The sequence below is a fragment of the Triturus cristatus genome, chromosome 4_1 (genome assembly GCF_964204655.1).
Source record: "Triturus cristatus chromosome 4_1, aTriCri1.1, whole genome shotgun sequence".
NCBI classification, from domain to species: Eukaryota; Metazoa; Chordata; class Amphibia; order Caudata; family Salamandridae; genus Triturus; species Triturus cristatus.
Window position 1 is genome coordinate 12020383 of NC_140585.1, and position 16475 is coordinate 12036857.

Sequence of the window (16475 nt, forward strand, 5' to 3'; positions counted from 1 at the left end):
TTTACGGCCTGGACTTTGTGCTTCGCCATCTCTTGTCCATTAGGTGTTAATATAACACCCAAAAATTCCACTTCCTGTACATGGAATACGCACTTGCTGATTTTACAGTACAATCCAATGTTGCGTAAACCTTGAAACACAGACTTGACATGTTGGCGATTAATGTTTTCATCAGCAGAGAAGATTAAAATGACATCTATATATACTACGGCAAACACATCCAGGAATTCCCTGAAGACGTCAGTTATAAAGAACTGAAACGCTACAGGGGCATTACAGAGACCAAAGGGTATCACATTATATTCGAAGAGACCATACCTAGTACGGAAGGCCGTCTTCCACTCATTGCCCTTTCTCATGTGGACTAAGTGGTATGCCCCCTTGAGGTCCAATCGGGTAAAGATCTTGGCTCCTCTCACCTGGTCGAGAAGAACAGGGATCAAAGGTAGTGGGTATCGATTTTATATCGTTATAGAGTTGAGAGCACGAAAGTCGATTAGCGTTCTGAGTTCGCCACTTGCCTTGGGTGTAAAAAATAAAGGCGACGCTGCAGGGGAGTTGGAAGGTTGGATAAAACCATTCAATAAATAGCCAGATATTGCCTGAGATGTTGGCTTTCGGGCTCAGTGAGGGCATAGATCCACCCACATGGTATTTTCGCCCCTGGGACCAGGTCGATTTGGAAGTCATATGGTCTGTGAGGTGGCAGCACTCCTGCCTGGCTCTCACAAAAAATATCCTGAAACTCATGATAACAAGAAGGAAGTGTAATATCTTGTTCAGCAGCTGTGGCTATGGTATACTTATTGGCTAAGGCAGTAACCGACAAAGGCAATGCAATTCCGCAATTCTCTTTACACCAGGAGGAATCGAAGGTCAGGGTTCTATAAACCCAATCCACACTAGGGTTGTGTTTGACTAACCAAGGCAACCCCAATATGATCCCGTGCTGGGGGGCCTTGATAACATTGAACCTAATCTCCTCCTTATGTAGACCATCACACACTACTTCTAAACTTTGTGTACAAAAGCAAATGAAACCGGACACTAAGACCCTACCGTCAACCGTACACACTTTCTCAGGTTTCTCTTTTCTTTCCAGCGTGATCTGTAACCTTTTTGAGGTGCTCTCATCCATAAAAAGGCCTGTAGCCCCAGAGTCAATCATAGCCTTTGTTTCTTTCCACCCTGTGTTAGTAAGTATGGAAAACGATAGGAAGAAGTGTTCGTGTATGGCTGGTGTTAGGTCACTTATAGAAGGGACTGTGGTTTTGCCCAAGAACTCCCCTTTTTCTATTCTTGAGCATGTCAGTTTCCCACCTTCTTCTCAGTTACGTCGAACATAGGTCTATTAAGTCCTGCTCTGAACTTGGGTTCTACCATGCAATCCTTAAGGAAATTGGCCTTACGCCCGCAATATAGACATAGGCCATTCTTTCTTCTCGGGTCTCTATGTTCAGCAGATAGTGAGGCACGTACTGTACCTATTTCCATGGGTTCAGGTATAGTAGTATTGCTACCTCCTGGTACCCACCCTTTTTCTGTTCTAAGGTACGTTTTTTCTATTCTACGTTTATCCCCTCTTCGTTCAATTAAACGGTAATCCAGTCGCAGTGTAAGATTAATTAAATCCGTGCAATTAGAACGTTGGGGGTCGATTTGGGCCAGGACGTCTTTCAAGTCGTCCTTCAGTCCTTGATAAGAAAGGGCTGCTCTTTTCTGTTCAGGCCACTGGGTTTCAGGGATTAGCCTCTGAAAGGAGTTAATGTACACCACCAGGTCTTGTGACCCTTGTTTTAATTCCAGTAACGCCTTATCAGCAGATAGGGTAGTGGCTCTTCGGTTAAATACCTTTTCGAATTCAGCCCGGAACTCATCCCAAACGTATAACAGCGGGTCGTCCATTTTTACCAATGGTACTGCCCATAAGGCTGCGTCACCTGCCAAGTATGATATCATGAACACAACCCTTGCCTGATTAGGGAAGGCCATGGGACGGCAAGAAAAGTGTAACACAACTTGTGTCAAAAAAGACCTGCACCTTATTAACGTCCCCATAATACCGTTCTGGGGGGCAAATGGAATGGGCGTTGGAATCTCCACAGATATATGAGGGATCGTCTGAAACCCTCCTCTGTTGGGCAATAACCCTCCCCCGTGAGGTTGGGTAGTGGAGGTGTCAAAAGGATTTCTTTGAAACCTATTAAACTGCTCCTGTAAGGCTGCTGTTTCAGCTCTAGAAGCTATTACCTCCTGTTGTACAATACCTAAGGTTGCTAACACGTCTTCTAGGGTGGCCATCTTTATCCCCGAATCGACTAAGAGAATGATAGATACTTGGGCAGATTATTCTGTCATCTATCGGATTCCTCCTGTCGAATCCTCAGGATCGATTCCTGGCTCAAGTGGGTCCACCCCTTGATAGCCTCAATTCTGAATGCTATAACAGCTCAGAAGATTAAGGTGATCAAGTGAGGAAAGGAAAGGATGGGGACAGCAGCATTACAAGACCGGAGGCTATCATTATGCAAATACTTTTATTTGCTGCCCAAACTTGCAGCCCTTTAAAGAATGTTATTACATCACAATAAATAGAACATTAGTAACATGACAAGTAGACAGTGCTGACTCAAATCATCCTCTTTTGTTCGCTGCCCTGACACAGCTAAGTACCATTTATTTTCTGGGTTTGTCTACCTCTTCATTGATTCGATTTACCTGCCTTTTGATGTTATATTTTATATCTTCTACCTTTATACATCTATATTGCCGATTATAGGATGTATTATGTACTTTTACTATGTACTTAACATCCCTTTCCTTTCAGCTCTCTCCTGTCCAATTTATGGCAGGATTACCTCCTCTAATTAGCATTACCGTTCAAAGCTATTTAGTAATGTAATGTCAAGCCCCCTAGCGATCGCATGCATTCACGATCGTTTATTTATTTACACTTGATAAGTGTCGCCCGCTCACGAGGCAGTCGTTGTTTTCCCTGGCATCGTTTAAACCCAGTCTCTTCCTTAAGCGTTAGTTTTCCTATGAGCAAGAATCCTTTCAAAGATTTATCGCACGAACCGTAACTTGTGCTTCCTCGATTCCCGCGTCTCCTAGCAACTTGCTGGGAGACGCAGGAACGTGCCTCAGGCCCTCGCTCTGCTTCCGCTCACACGGCTCGGATTGGTTCCCTTAGTTACGCTTCCTTCGTGAGCCTAACAGAAGCCTTTCTCGACCCGTTTTTGCTATATTTTACAAAGAGACTCCTAAACAAAGATCGCCACCTGCTGGATTATTTCATATACGGTTATAGCTTAATCTTTCACAGTTTGTACTAGTTTTTTCTCAGAAAAAAAGCTGCAATTTTAATCAGCAACAAGTCTGTTGGTAAGGCGTCTTCAGAAATACAATTGAATTGATTGCCCTGCATATACCTTTGAGTTTTAAATCCTCAAAAGGATTTTATCCATTAAGCCTTTATTTAGGCATTCCAAGAATATTTTTTCAACCTCACTAAATTATTATCTTATAATGGAATCTGATGGCAACGTCACCCAACACACCCCTAAAGAAGCCTTGGGTGACAACCTCAAGAGGTTTATTGGGGAAGAACTAAAATCTTCAATCGGAGAGGCAGTCGATGCTGCTCTCTCTAAGAGGAAGAGGGCTTCCCCTCCCGAGGAGATCTATTTCTCTCTCTCCGATGGGGAATTCCCCTCCACCTCTGGACCTCAAAGGGGCAAGGTAACCCAGAAAAGAAAACATACTTTGGAAGCATTCACTAATGCAATGAAATTCTGTAGCCCCAGCGCTACAAAAGATTTTGGTGCTCATAGCAGCACAATAGAGAGACCCCAATTCCTTGGGGCAGAGAGAAGGGGTGTCCATAGCGACATTATAGAAGGCGGAATGATTACTATAATGATTTTTATAACCAAACCACAGACTATGAGGACTTGGATGAATTTATTTTTGACCCTAAAGATACATTCGAGGACCTCGATGAGGACTTAGACCACCCCTCCACATCTTCTGTTACTGTTAAAGACCCCCTTGGAGAAGAGATGTTTAATCCTACCACCATTCGCCACCCTCGCAGCACTGAATGGTGGCCTATGGACCACGTAGGTAAATACTTATCCCAGTGGGTCAGAAAACCCCTTGATACGAAAACACGCATCCTACTGCGGAATGAGTGCCCTCGACCCTCCACGGAGGATAAGATCTGCAGCACACCCAAACTTGACCCCGAGCTGATCACCTTCCTCTTTAAATCAGGAAGGGACCCTAGGAAGGGAATTGAAAAATGCCTTAAGCAAGCTCAAGACAAGCTCCTTGACGTAATGGGACCACTATAAAAAATTTTGGACATGACTGAAGAGGCTAGATCTAACAATACCCCAATAGATACTGATCTATTACGAGGATGGGCGGAAGGCGCAATATGTCTTATTGGCAACGCCAATCTGATTACTGAACGGAGGAAGGCAGTCCTCCTTAGAATGAATCCTAAACTCGCGGACCTCTCCGCTAAAGAAGACCTGTGCGACGCCAAAGGCATGTTAGTCGGCGATAATTTCGTTAAATCTTTGGGAAAATACATGGCCACCTTCAATGCTTTTAGTAAGGTGCAATCTAACATACAAATAGTTTTTGGCGGACTACCACTTTTTGGAAGGGCTGGCAGAAGGGGACAAGCTGCCAGCCGTGGTTACGTCCGGTCCCAATTTAATCCCCAAGAGACAAGAGAGACTCGCCCTTACAGAGGGTCCCGCTCAAACTTCTATCCACAGAGAGGAAGGGGTTCAAGAGGCTGTGGTGGCAGATCAAGTTTCTCCAACCAACCTTTCCAAGGTAAGTCTGAATCCCTCCTTCCCTTCCAAAGTGGCAGGAAGACTGAAACATTTTGTAAAAAAATGGTTTCGAATCACCCAAGATCCATGGGTTTTAGAAACCGTAAGTGGCTTCAAGATAGACTTCTGGTTAGAACCCTTACAAAAAAAGATTCCAAACGAGATTACTCTAGACAAGGAGAACTCACAATTAATAGAAATGGAAATTCGCCAAATGTGAGACAAAGGAGCCATTGTAAAAATTCCTCTTTCAGAAATCCCAAAGAGTTTCTTAAGTACTATTTTCCTTGTAAAAAAGAAGGACAAAGGTTGGCGTCCCGTCATAAACCTCAAATATTTAAACACATTTCTAACATACAGACACTTCAAGATGGAGGGTATCCACCTTTTGAGGGACATTTTGCAAACCAGAGATTGGCTGGTAAAGTTGGACCTGAAGGATGCCTACTTTACCATCCCCATGGACGAGGAATATCGCAAGCACCTTCGATTTACTTGGAAAGGAACTCTTTTCGAGTTCCAATGTCTTCCCTTCGGACTATCATCAGCCGCTTGGTGTTTTACCAAGGTGCTACGTCCTGTAGTCGGCCATCTCAGAGAGAGAGGGATTCGTCTAATAATCTATCTAGACAATATCCTCATCATGTCTCAAGACAAGTTAGAAATCACGAAACATCTAAAAATGACCATGGACCTCCTTCGAGACCTGGGCTTCATTATAAACATGGAGAAATCTATTCTGACCCCTTCACAGGAACTAGAATTCCTTGGTTTCAATGTAAACACTATTCATTCAAACCTAATCCTTCCCCACAAGAAGGTTACCAAAATAAAAAAACAGGTTACGCTTATCCTTTCCAAAGATTCTATCCGGCTAAAAGATCTGGCCAGAGTCTTAGGACTCCTCTCCTCCTCTATTCAGGCTATTTCACCAGGTCCTCTTCATTACAGGGGTATCCAAAGATTAAAAGCACTGGGCCTGAGAAAGGGCCTTCGGTACAAAGACTCTACCTCTTTCGGAAGACGTGAGAGAGGATCTTCATTGGTGGTTGAAAAATCTCCAGTCCTGGAACGGGAAAGCTATTTTTGGGAATGTTCCAGATTTTTCCTTAGAATCAGATGCGAGCAACCACGGATGGGGTGCACGCCTAAACAATTTAGAGACAGGAGGGAGATGGTCCTTAGAAGAACAATCTCTCACATAAATTATCTATAAATGTTAGCCGCTCTGAATGCGCTTATGAGCTTCAAAGAGCATCTAAAAAACTCAAATGCCCTAATCCGTTTGGACAACTTCTCAGCTGTCTCTTATATAAATCGCCTTGGTGGAGCGAGATCCAAGAATCTCCCAGTAATTGCCAAGCACATACGGTATTTTTGTTGGAACCAAAAGATCACCCTGAGAGCAGAATTCATCCCCGGATCACAAAATTTGAGGGCAGATTGGAATTCTCGTTTCCTTCATGATTCAAGCGACTGGAAATTGAATCCCGAGATTTTTTCTCTGATCCAAGAGCTTTGGGGTCCAATCCAATTAGATCTTTTTGCCAGCAGATTGACTCACCAAGTGCAGAGATACTTCAGTTGGAGGCCGGACCCGAATGCCTCGGGAGTAGATGCCTTTGTCCAGTCCTGGGAAGAGATCAAAGCTTACGCCTTTCCCCCTTCTCAATGATTCAGAGAATATTGTGGTAGGTCAGACTCGAGTCTTGCTCAATCTTTCTGATAACTCCCTTTTGGAAATTCCAGGTATGGTTTCCCGGGGTAATGGAGTTAGCGGTGGACTTTCCTCGGCTGATCCCATCATCCTTAGGCCTACTCCTGGGTCCAGACGGAGAAAAACATCCTTTAGTCTTAGAAGGGAAGATGAACCTTCTTGCCTGGAGGATATCAGGGATTCAGGCAGATAGCCTGACCTTTCGGGAGAAGCTAAAAGCTTATTGGAAGATTCATGGGCACCAGGAACCAGAAAGAGATACAAGGGCGTTTGGAGAAAATGGTCTGGTTTGTGTCTGGAAAGGGATCTGCATCCCGTTCAGTGTCCTCTACAACAGGTAGCTAATTATTTTGCTTATCTTTTCGATCTAGGTCTCTCCTTTAGAGCCATCAATTGTTACAGATCAGCAATTTCTTCTGGTCATTCTCTCATTAATAATCTTGCAATTGGTAGCAACTCCCTTATCAAAAGAGTTATGAAAGGTATCCATCTAAGGAGACCTCCCAAGGCCCGTTATCAATCCCTTTGGGATGTTAACCTTATTTTTAATCTCTTCATTTCTCGGCCTAACAGCTCACTCTCCCTTAAAAGATTATCAATGAAACTGGCGACTCTCCGGTGTCTGATTTCCTTTAGAAGGGTGTCCGACATTAGAGCACTAGAACTTCCTAACAGATTTTACTCCTGCGAAGGCGTACATTTCGATATCTGGAAAAGAACGAAAACAATGTCAGAATCCATCTTCTATCCTACCTTTCATGAATGTGAAAAACTATGTGTTGTGAATTGTATGAAATGCTATGAAAACCAGATTTCTACTTTTAGACCTGTTGGTTGCGACCAACTTCTTTTATCATATGTCAAACCTTTTTAAACCTGTTTCATCAGCAACCCTATCAAGATGGATCCGCTCGATCATGCATGAGGCTGGAATGGACCTGTCTAGATTCAGAGCTCACTCTTCCAGAGGTGCAATAGCTAGCAAAGTGTTTTGGGGAGGAGGATCTCTTCCCAAGATACTTAAAGCAGCAGATTGGTCTAACGCAAGTATTTTCTCTAAGTTTTACTTGAGACCAATAGAGCATGTTAGCAGTGTAACTCTACATGGCTTTAAACATGCATAATGATAGCCTCCGGTCTTGTAATGAAATGACGATTCTCCAATTATTATGCAGAGAGAATCTTGATTTCATTAAAGATAAACTGAGGCTAGCATTATCCCACCCTCCTCTCCCCGAGAGGTTTGGGTTGAGTAGTGTTTATGTTTTTAATGTGTTATTATTATTATACATTAATATACAATAATTATTTTGGTCTTTATTCTTTTCACTATTCAATTTTTTTCTTTCCCCTCAGATAACAATGTTAAAGACTAACTGGATTTACTGGAATTTCAAGTTTTTTTGCTGTGTCATCGCAGCCCACGAGGATGATTGGAGCCAGCACAGTCTACTTGTCAGGTTACTAATGTTCTGTTTATTGTGATGTAATAACATTCTTTAAAGGGCTGCATGTTTGGGCAGCAAATAAAAGTACATGCATAATGCTAGCCTCCGTTTGTCTTTGATGAAATCAAGATTCTCTCTGCATAATAATTGGAGAATCGTCATTTCTCCTGTGGAATCCTCAGGATCGATTCCTGGCTCAAGTGGGTCCACCCCTTGATAGCCTCAATCCTGAATGCTATAACAGCTCAGAAGATTAAGGTGATCAAGTGAGGGAAGGAAAGGATGGGGACAGCAGGGAGGGAGACCTGAAACGAGAAACAACACCTTGAACATAGGATAATAATGACCACATATGGTAAACAGAATCTCTCTTCCCTTATTACCTGTAAAGGAAAAAACAAAACAGTTCTGTACAAGAGCACACAAGGAATGTCCTATTCCTGTTTAGCCAATGGTGATGACAGGTCGCTGAAATAAAGAACTAACCAGTGAATACCTGCGCATGTCTGTTAGGTACCTGCATCTGAGTCTGTAACACCATTAAGGACACACACACAATACCCACCAACAGAATGACGAAACCAGCGTCACAGGGGATGAATCCTAGTAAGACCTCATGACCCCCTGTGACGAAACAGTAATGAACAATTATAAACCAAGTGCTGCGAGGGTAAAGGAATCCTAGGTTGTACTCTTGTATTTGCAATGACCGAAAATGATTCTTATCCGGTCAACCAATTCATTATAACATCAAGGCATAAACGTTCCTCTTTAAGAGTTACTTGCCAACAGAAAAAACAAAGTATTTTGTAGGAGGCGATTCTGTGAATGTTTTGTGGTTTAAGGCAGCAAAATTCTCCGGTGAAATAGGTGCCCAAGCATCAGTTCTGCTACTCAAAATGAAGTATAGCCCAAGATAACCTTGCAAGATGCTGTTCCTTCACAGTGTGAAGCGACGATCCTGAAGCAAAATAATCTGCTTAGTTTTCAACCCTGAAGCCTCTTTTGAGTGCTCCCGGGTTGACGTCGTCACGCACGTTCCTTCAATCAGAATACGGAAGAGCGCAGGAGCCGTTCGCCGCCTGACACGGCGCCACTTTGCATGGAGCCGCGCCCACTGTTGCAGGTAAGAGCGGAGAGTAGCCCGAGCCACGCATATGGCAGCGTTACTCTCGCCACCCCCCGCAGCACCAAAGGGAACTGTAACACCTCAACCGTAAAATTTGTCCCACGGGGAGATTATCTCAAAGGACCCGAGGATGAAAACTATTGTAGTTCAACAGGACATTGCAGGACATCAGCTTTTGGTACAATTCAGTATATATCGGACCATCTTTTGGATATAGTCTGAGGTCAAGAAAAGGTAGTGACTCATTGCTGCAATCACATTTAAATTTCAAATGGATACTGAGAGAATTGAACCAAGTAGAAAAATCCGAAAGAGAATCTCGGTCGCCATTCCAAATAACCAAAATATCATCAATGTACCGCTTCCACAGCAACAATTTACTGTGGAAGGGTTTCGTCTCTGGATAGATGTAGGTTTCTTCAAACCAGTGCATTTAAAGATTAGCCATACTGGGGGCACAGGTGCTGCCCATAGAAGTGCCCTTCACCTGCCAGTATAGTTGGTCCTCGAAAGAGAAAAGATTGGTCTTCTTGCTTGACTTTTCTCGTGGTTGAAGGACTGTAGAACAGCTTTTTCAAAAGTTGCTACCTCAGATGGCAGTTGTTGTGAGGAAAATAAAAATTATGAGGCATGTGTGTCCCCATGTGCCCCCCCAACGCTTATGTGCACATGCATGTAACCTATGCATTTCCTCTCCATGGCCTGTCTATTCTGTATCGAGGCCTACACGTTTTTTATCATGTTTTCCTGCACCACATAAAAACCCGTGTTTTGTGGCTCGGCCAGACCCGAGAAGAGGTTTCAGGCCTCAGCTGTAGCTGCGTATCCTTGGCCTTGCACACTTGGGCCACTGTCAGAGGTGCCGAGACAGTATTGAGCACGGTTATCTGCTTACTCCTACAGAGCCGCATTCCTGCCTGGAGAAGGAGGGATCAACATAACCCATCAGCAAAGGAGAAAGCCTAGCCTTACTGTCTCTTTTCTGTGCGATTACAAAGCTCACGTCAGTGAAAAGCCCATAGCCCCCATGTAAGACTTCAGCAGTAAACGAAGAAATAAATGCCGCATTGGCTCTTGGTGATGGGCAACCTATGTCACAAATCAGTCCCTGCTCCAGACTTTAGATATCAGATAATACAAGATGTGCTGGTTGCCCTGACACTGAAGGCCTCTCTTCCAGACTTCCTGACTGCACAAGCAGCCTTCCCCCAGTCACACGTCAGTTACACGTCATGCTCGAGTTGAGCACAAGTAAGGCTAAGTTCCAGTACAATTCCAGCAGATCACGTAACCCCCTCCAGGTATCTACCCACCTATGACAAAATACCCATTATCATCAAGTAAACGCCCATTAGGACGCCCACCTTCACACCTTCTTACACGCCCACATGCTCTTATCTCATTCTCTTTTGCTCTTTTCGCTTACGTACATTATGGAGATGTATATATACTGTACTCTGTGAATAATGTTTTGAGAATACTTTTGAGACCCTTCCAGATGCCTTGTGGTGATGGTAATATTCTCCCTATGACTCGAGTTATTGGAATAAAGCCCTTTTTGAACCTGATACCACAGACTCAGCCTCTTGCTTTATGCATGATCCTATTGATATTCTGAAATTCAGAGAGCGTAATATTTTATTTACGACAGTTGTAAGGTAGGTAAAAATGTCAACTTGTTCCTGACGCCTGTATTGCATACGTTTTCAGGCCTGTTGTCAGTTACCTCCTCAGAAAAAAAGGATCATCGAATTTTGCGGAAGAAAGCAAAATGTTCTTGATGAGTTTTGAAATCATCACCCATATAGGTATGTACAAAACTTAATCCCTTCTCAAGAACAGTGGTTTCTAGGGGGTCCGAGTTTTCAGACTCAAATTGACTATGAGGCTGTCGTTGCACTGGTGGATGCGCCTGTCATGCTCCGCGTGATCTGTTGTTCCAGTAGAGGATCCCACTGTACTTTCATGTTTCTGTTGCTGTGCACGCGTGTCTTGTGAGTGACCTCTGTTGCCTTTTCGTCGTCCTCTTCGGCCCCTGTCCTGATCTAAAAAAGGTACTTGATAGCCTGATCCTTGGTAGGGAATAGGAGGCAATGTTTGTGGTGGCCACCATGGAGTGGAGGGTGGCATCTGATTAAAATTGCTGCGTCCCCTCATCTGTCCAAAATGTTGTGGGTTGTCTGAGTCCCTAGAAGCAGAGTCCTCTGATTGACTCCAATCGTCTGAATTGGATGTCCATTCGTCTGTATTACGACGCCATCCTCGTGCTCCTCTATGATTAGCCTTCATCGGTGTTTTTGTACAGTATATTCATCTGTAATGTGTGGATAGATCTCTTGGGTGAACCTCTCCATGTCTTTTGTAATTTGTTCCCTTTATATTTAATCAGATCATCCTTTGTTTCATTGAGGGTTTTAGAAATCTCCTCCAAACGTTTTTTGTAAAAAGTAATTTGTGCTGAACATTTCAACTGATTTTCCAAAGTTTGGATTTCAATTGACAGAAGATCTGATGTTTCTTTTGCTGTGGTTATTAATAGAATAAGCCAGTCTCTAGAGCATTTCCATGCAATCTTGGACCAGTTAATCTTGAAGACCTTATTATCAAGAAACAATTTGGGTGCATTGGAGACGACAAGACCCTGTGGGGCTTTATTGGCTCTCAAATATTCAGTTCGAATGGCTGCATGTAGTGCTGTCCGTATATGTTGTCTCTTTAAACTAGTGAGTTTGTTCCACTCCTCCGTCAGTGCAAGTGTCTGTGTATTCTGAGTGTCTAAAATGCTAGGTGTTTGCAAAATGGCTTGTACCAGATCGTCATCAAAAGCTAGGCCTGTATTCTCAGTCATAATGTCTAAGAAAAATAAGGAACTCCAAAACCCCAATAGTATGCCTCTCGATCTAACTGCAGCGAAAAATATATATACAAAATTGATTAAAACGACCCACAGGTCAAAGACTTGACTAATATATATCACACACAATGAGGTCTCTAGGAAGACTATACAAAGGTACAGAGAGATCTATCCCATATTACTTCCATTTAAATGACTCTTACTAAATAAAGGATATATTGGACCAGAAGAACATGTCCGCTAGTGAAAAATTGCAACAAGAAAGGGACACAACAGTGTTATGGACAAAAACCCTCACTCACCCGAGGGTGACATGCTTCATCATTGGGTTCAAACCTATATCACCTGTTTTAATCTACTATCCCATAGGATGGAAGAATAAAGTTGTTGCCCCAACGGAGATAGTTTTTAAGACACCTTCACATTTTTCTTTTCTGTTTTTTGCACTCTGCCCCTCATTGCCCCATTGAGGTACTAATAATACTACGTGCTTTACACTCCCGCTCCTTCCCTCTAGGGGAAGTTGTAGCCCACAGGGGGTACCTTGCGGTCCCACTGTGTTGGAGGAACCCAATGAAGAAGCATGTCACCCTCGGGTGAGTCAGGGTTTTCGTCCATAACACTGTTGTGTCCCTTCCTTGTTGCACTTTTTCACTAGCTGACATTTTCTTCTGGTCCGATATATCCTATATTTAGTGGGAGTCATTTCTTTTGGTTATTTTACATTAGTTTTTGTAGTATTTCAACACCTAACTATAATGTTACGTTTAACCTTAAGTCAAACGGGACTTAAGTTATTAGTGATACAAAAACACTCTTCCTATGGAAACTCTGACCTAACTATAACTACTGCCACTGCGCAATGTGTGTGTGCAGACTCGTAACTCTTATTTCCTCAACTACCCACAAAAGAGGTCCAAGCCAGTACTCCCGGGCACCTAATTTTCGTTCGGCAAGTGTCGTCGTGAAGCGTTGCGGCTTAACAAGCCTTTGTCTACCTCAAGTGAAGTGCCCAAATCTCCATAGAAATAAATCTTTTGGTCCGCGATATACAATCAATACTCATTGCCTACTTCTTTTTCACAACATCAATCACAATCATTTTTAGGATATATTTGTTTTGTGCACCAATGTACCATAATAAAAACCGGTTCATTACATTCATTTTCACAGTATTCGTTCTCGGCATTGGTTCTGTTATTATTAGAAATGGGACTCAAATGTAAACTCGACCTGTCACAAATGTATAATTAAATTATTGTTTCTATAGCATCCAGCAATTTGTTACTACAACGTAACTACACGTGGGTTAATCAGATTATGTCATTCTTTTGTGGTTTATCATAATGAGTCAAAGCAATAGAGCCTGGCCCTTAGTAGCTTTGCAAACCAGAGGGGAGGGGGTGAAAGGAGAACTATGGCAGGCAAGAATCACAATGTATTATTCGATGCTCTGTTCCATTGTGGAAGAGTAGAACCCTATCTATGAATATATCGCTTGGGACTTGACAGTGAGGGTATAATTATACAATGCAAGTCATTGCGGTAATACCCGAGGGAGAACCCCAGTGGGCATATGATTTCCTTCAATCACTTATTGGCCGACGTATACACAGTATTTATTCTGGATCAGATCCTCTGATATAATCAGTTTCACAGACCCAGCGGGCTCTATTCCCGAAAGCAGGCATCGCTCAATTAACCAATCAGGAGTTTGTATAGTGCAGCTACTCACCCTTGAGGGTCTCCAGGCGCTGAGCAGGGGAGGGCTACTGATCCATCTGGGCGTGGAGGTTCAGTCGAAGAGCCGGGTCCTGAAGTCGTTCCTGAATTGGATCAGCGACAGGGATTGCCTGAGGTGGAGGGGCAGGGTGTTCCAGGTCTTGGCAGCGAGGTAGGAGAAGGCTCTTCCTCCGGCTTTGATCTTGGGGATCCGTGGGATGGTGGCCAGGGCAGGTTGGGCGGAGTGAAGTTGTCTGGCGGGTACGTATGTGAGGCAGTGATTCAGGTATGCTGGTCCTATGTCATGGAGAGCTTTGTAGGCATGTGTGAGGAGCTTGAAGGTAATTCTCGTGATGATTGGGAGCCAGTAGAGTTGTCTGATGTGCTGTGTTATGTAGCTGCAGCAGGGGATGTCAAGGACCAGTCTGGCTGTGGCGTTTTGGACGTTCTGTAGTTTCCTGAGCTGTTTCAGAGTGATGCCGACGTAGAGTGCGTTGCCGTAGACAAGTCTGCTGGTGCTGAGTGCATGGGTGACCGTCTTTCTAGGTTCTGCGGTGATCCATCTAAATGTCTTTCGAAGCAGGATGAGGATACGGCGTTGATTTGGTGGTTCATTGTGAGTGAGGAGTCGAGTATGATGCCGAAGTTGTGTGCGTGGTCTATAGGGGTGGGAGGGGTTCCTAGTGCGGCAGACCACCAGGAGTCCCAGGCTGAGGGAGCGGGTCACAGGATGAGTACTTCGGTCTTGTCTGAGTTGAGCTTGAGGTAGCGGTCTTTTATCCAGGTGGCAACGGCCTTCATTCTGCTGTGGAAGTTGAATCAGGCGGCTGTGGCTTCATTGGTGAGGTAGAGGATCAGCTGGGTATCATCGGCGTAGGAGACTATGTTGAGTATGTGGTTTCTGACGATGGCCGTGAGGAGGCCATGTAGACATTGAAGAGGGTGGGGCTCAGGGAGGAGCCCTGGAGCACTCAACAGCTGATCGCTGTAAGTTCTGAGAGGAACGGGATAGTCTGTCACACTGTGTTCGGCCGGTCAGGAAGGAGTGGATCCAGTCTAGTGCCTTGTTTTGGATACCGGTGTCCTGGAGTCTCGTGATTAGGGTGCGGTGGGAGATGTTGTCGAAGGTGGCCGAGAGGTCCAGTAGGATGAGAGCGGCGCTTTCTCCCCAGTCGAGGAGGGAGAGGATGTCGTCGATGGCGGCGAGGAGTCCGGTCTCATTACTGTGATTGCTTCGGAAGCTGGATTGGGAGGTGTTCAGGACGTGGTTCTCTTCGATGAACTTGGAGAGTTTGGTGTTGATGGCCTTTTCGATGACCTTGGCAAGAGAGGGGAGGAGGGAAATAGGTCTGAAGTACTTGAGGTCTATCGGGTCGGCAGACGGCTTCTTTAGCAGGGGGTTGATCTCAGCATGTTTCCAGTCGTCGGGGAAGGTGGCAGTTTCGATGGAGCAATTGATGGTGCTGCGGCTGCTAAATGCAAGATGTGATATGGGCAGAGATCCAGTGGGACTCTGGAGTGGATGCTCTTCATTGTCTTGAGTGTGTAATCTGTGGTGAATGGAGTACAGTTGAGCACGATCTGTTGGGGTGAGGCCTCATTGTGTGTGGTGGTGGCAGGCATTGTAGCAGGGTCTTGGGTGTCAAACCTGTCATAGATCTGCCTGATTTTTGGTTTAACTTTGTTTTATTACATTTTAGTGTCAAAACAAGTACATCGCAAATCACATCTATTATTCTGCTGAAACCGTATGAATGAACCCCAGGTACACTCCTCCCCCCCACACCCCCCTCCACCCCAGCAAGCCATAGCAGTATATCGATGAAATCCCAAAAGTCCACGGATGCAAGCGGGGTCAAGGTTCCCTAGCCCAAATCCCCAATCCCCCCCCAACCCTCAACCATAACAGCCACCCCCCCCCCCCCTTCCCTGGGAGCCCCCCCACTCAACTGGTGTGCCAAGTCCTGCCACATGAAGCCGTCACCTGAGCGCATCCCTCCCTATCGATTAACAGGAGTGACTCTAGAGGCTGAGGTGTCAGTGAGGCGCAGAAGACGGAGATATTTGGGACAGGTGATTTCATTAAACTCTGTTGAAAGAAGCGATGGGATAGGTTGCCAGACTGTGTGAAAGGATGCCGCGGACTGTGTGAGAGTGGCGTGTATACGTTCCATACCCACTGTATACCATAGTTTATGCAACCAGCCCTTGTGAGTAGGTCGAGTATGTGTTCCCCAGAGCGAAATAATGTGCTGAACGGCCACGCCCATGGCCAGGCCCATCTGACGCCCCCGAAGTGACTTCAAAGGGAAAGTGAGTGCATTGGGCAACCCTAAAAGTGTGTAGGCCGGAAACGAGGAATTTCAGTTTCAAAATGAGTGTCAATGTCGTTATGAACTGCTGTCCAATAACCTGTCACCTCCCTACAATCCCATACCAAATGGTTCAGGATGCCCTCCTCCCCGCATCCCCTCCAGCATGCGGAACTGCGGCTAGGGTTGCCTTTATGTAACCTAACCGGCATCAGATACCAATATGTAACCACCTTCACTGCAGTTTCTGTGCTAACGGTATTCCTGGCTGTATGATGGGCCCTATAATATATTGCCTGCCAATCTTTCATGGAGAGGTTTCTCCCCAACTCCCGCTCCCAGCGCTGCTGACCTGCTGAGGGGCAGAAAGTGACAATCGGGCAGATCATCTTATACAAGTCAGTGATCAGCTTCCGGTCCGAATCTCTAGTAAGAAGCTATTT

The 16475-nt window shown here is 44.7% G+C and overlaps 1 protein-coding gene across 2 annotated transcripts in view; it reads left to right on the forward strand.

The window, feature by feature from the left end:
• The window catches only part of LOC146839300 (uncharacterized), a 250346-nt gene that overhangs the window by 74040 nt on the left and 159831 nt on the right, over positions 1-16475 (forward strand). The window contains exon 3 of one of the 2 annotated variants that reach the window (XR_014981058.1): positions 7924-8027. Coding sequence is in view for 1 of the 2 variants with exons in the window: in XM_085651336.1 (XP_085507462.1) it covers positions 7924-7943 (20 nt within the window). In the remaining variant the exon portion in view is untranslated. Of the gene's footprint in view, positions 1-7923; positions 8117-16475 lie in introns of those variants that run through there. The other variant, XM_085651336.1, reaches the window with a different exon arrangement.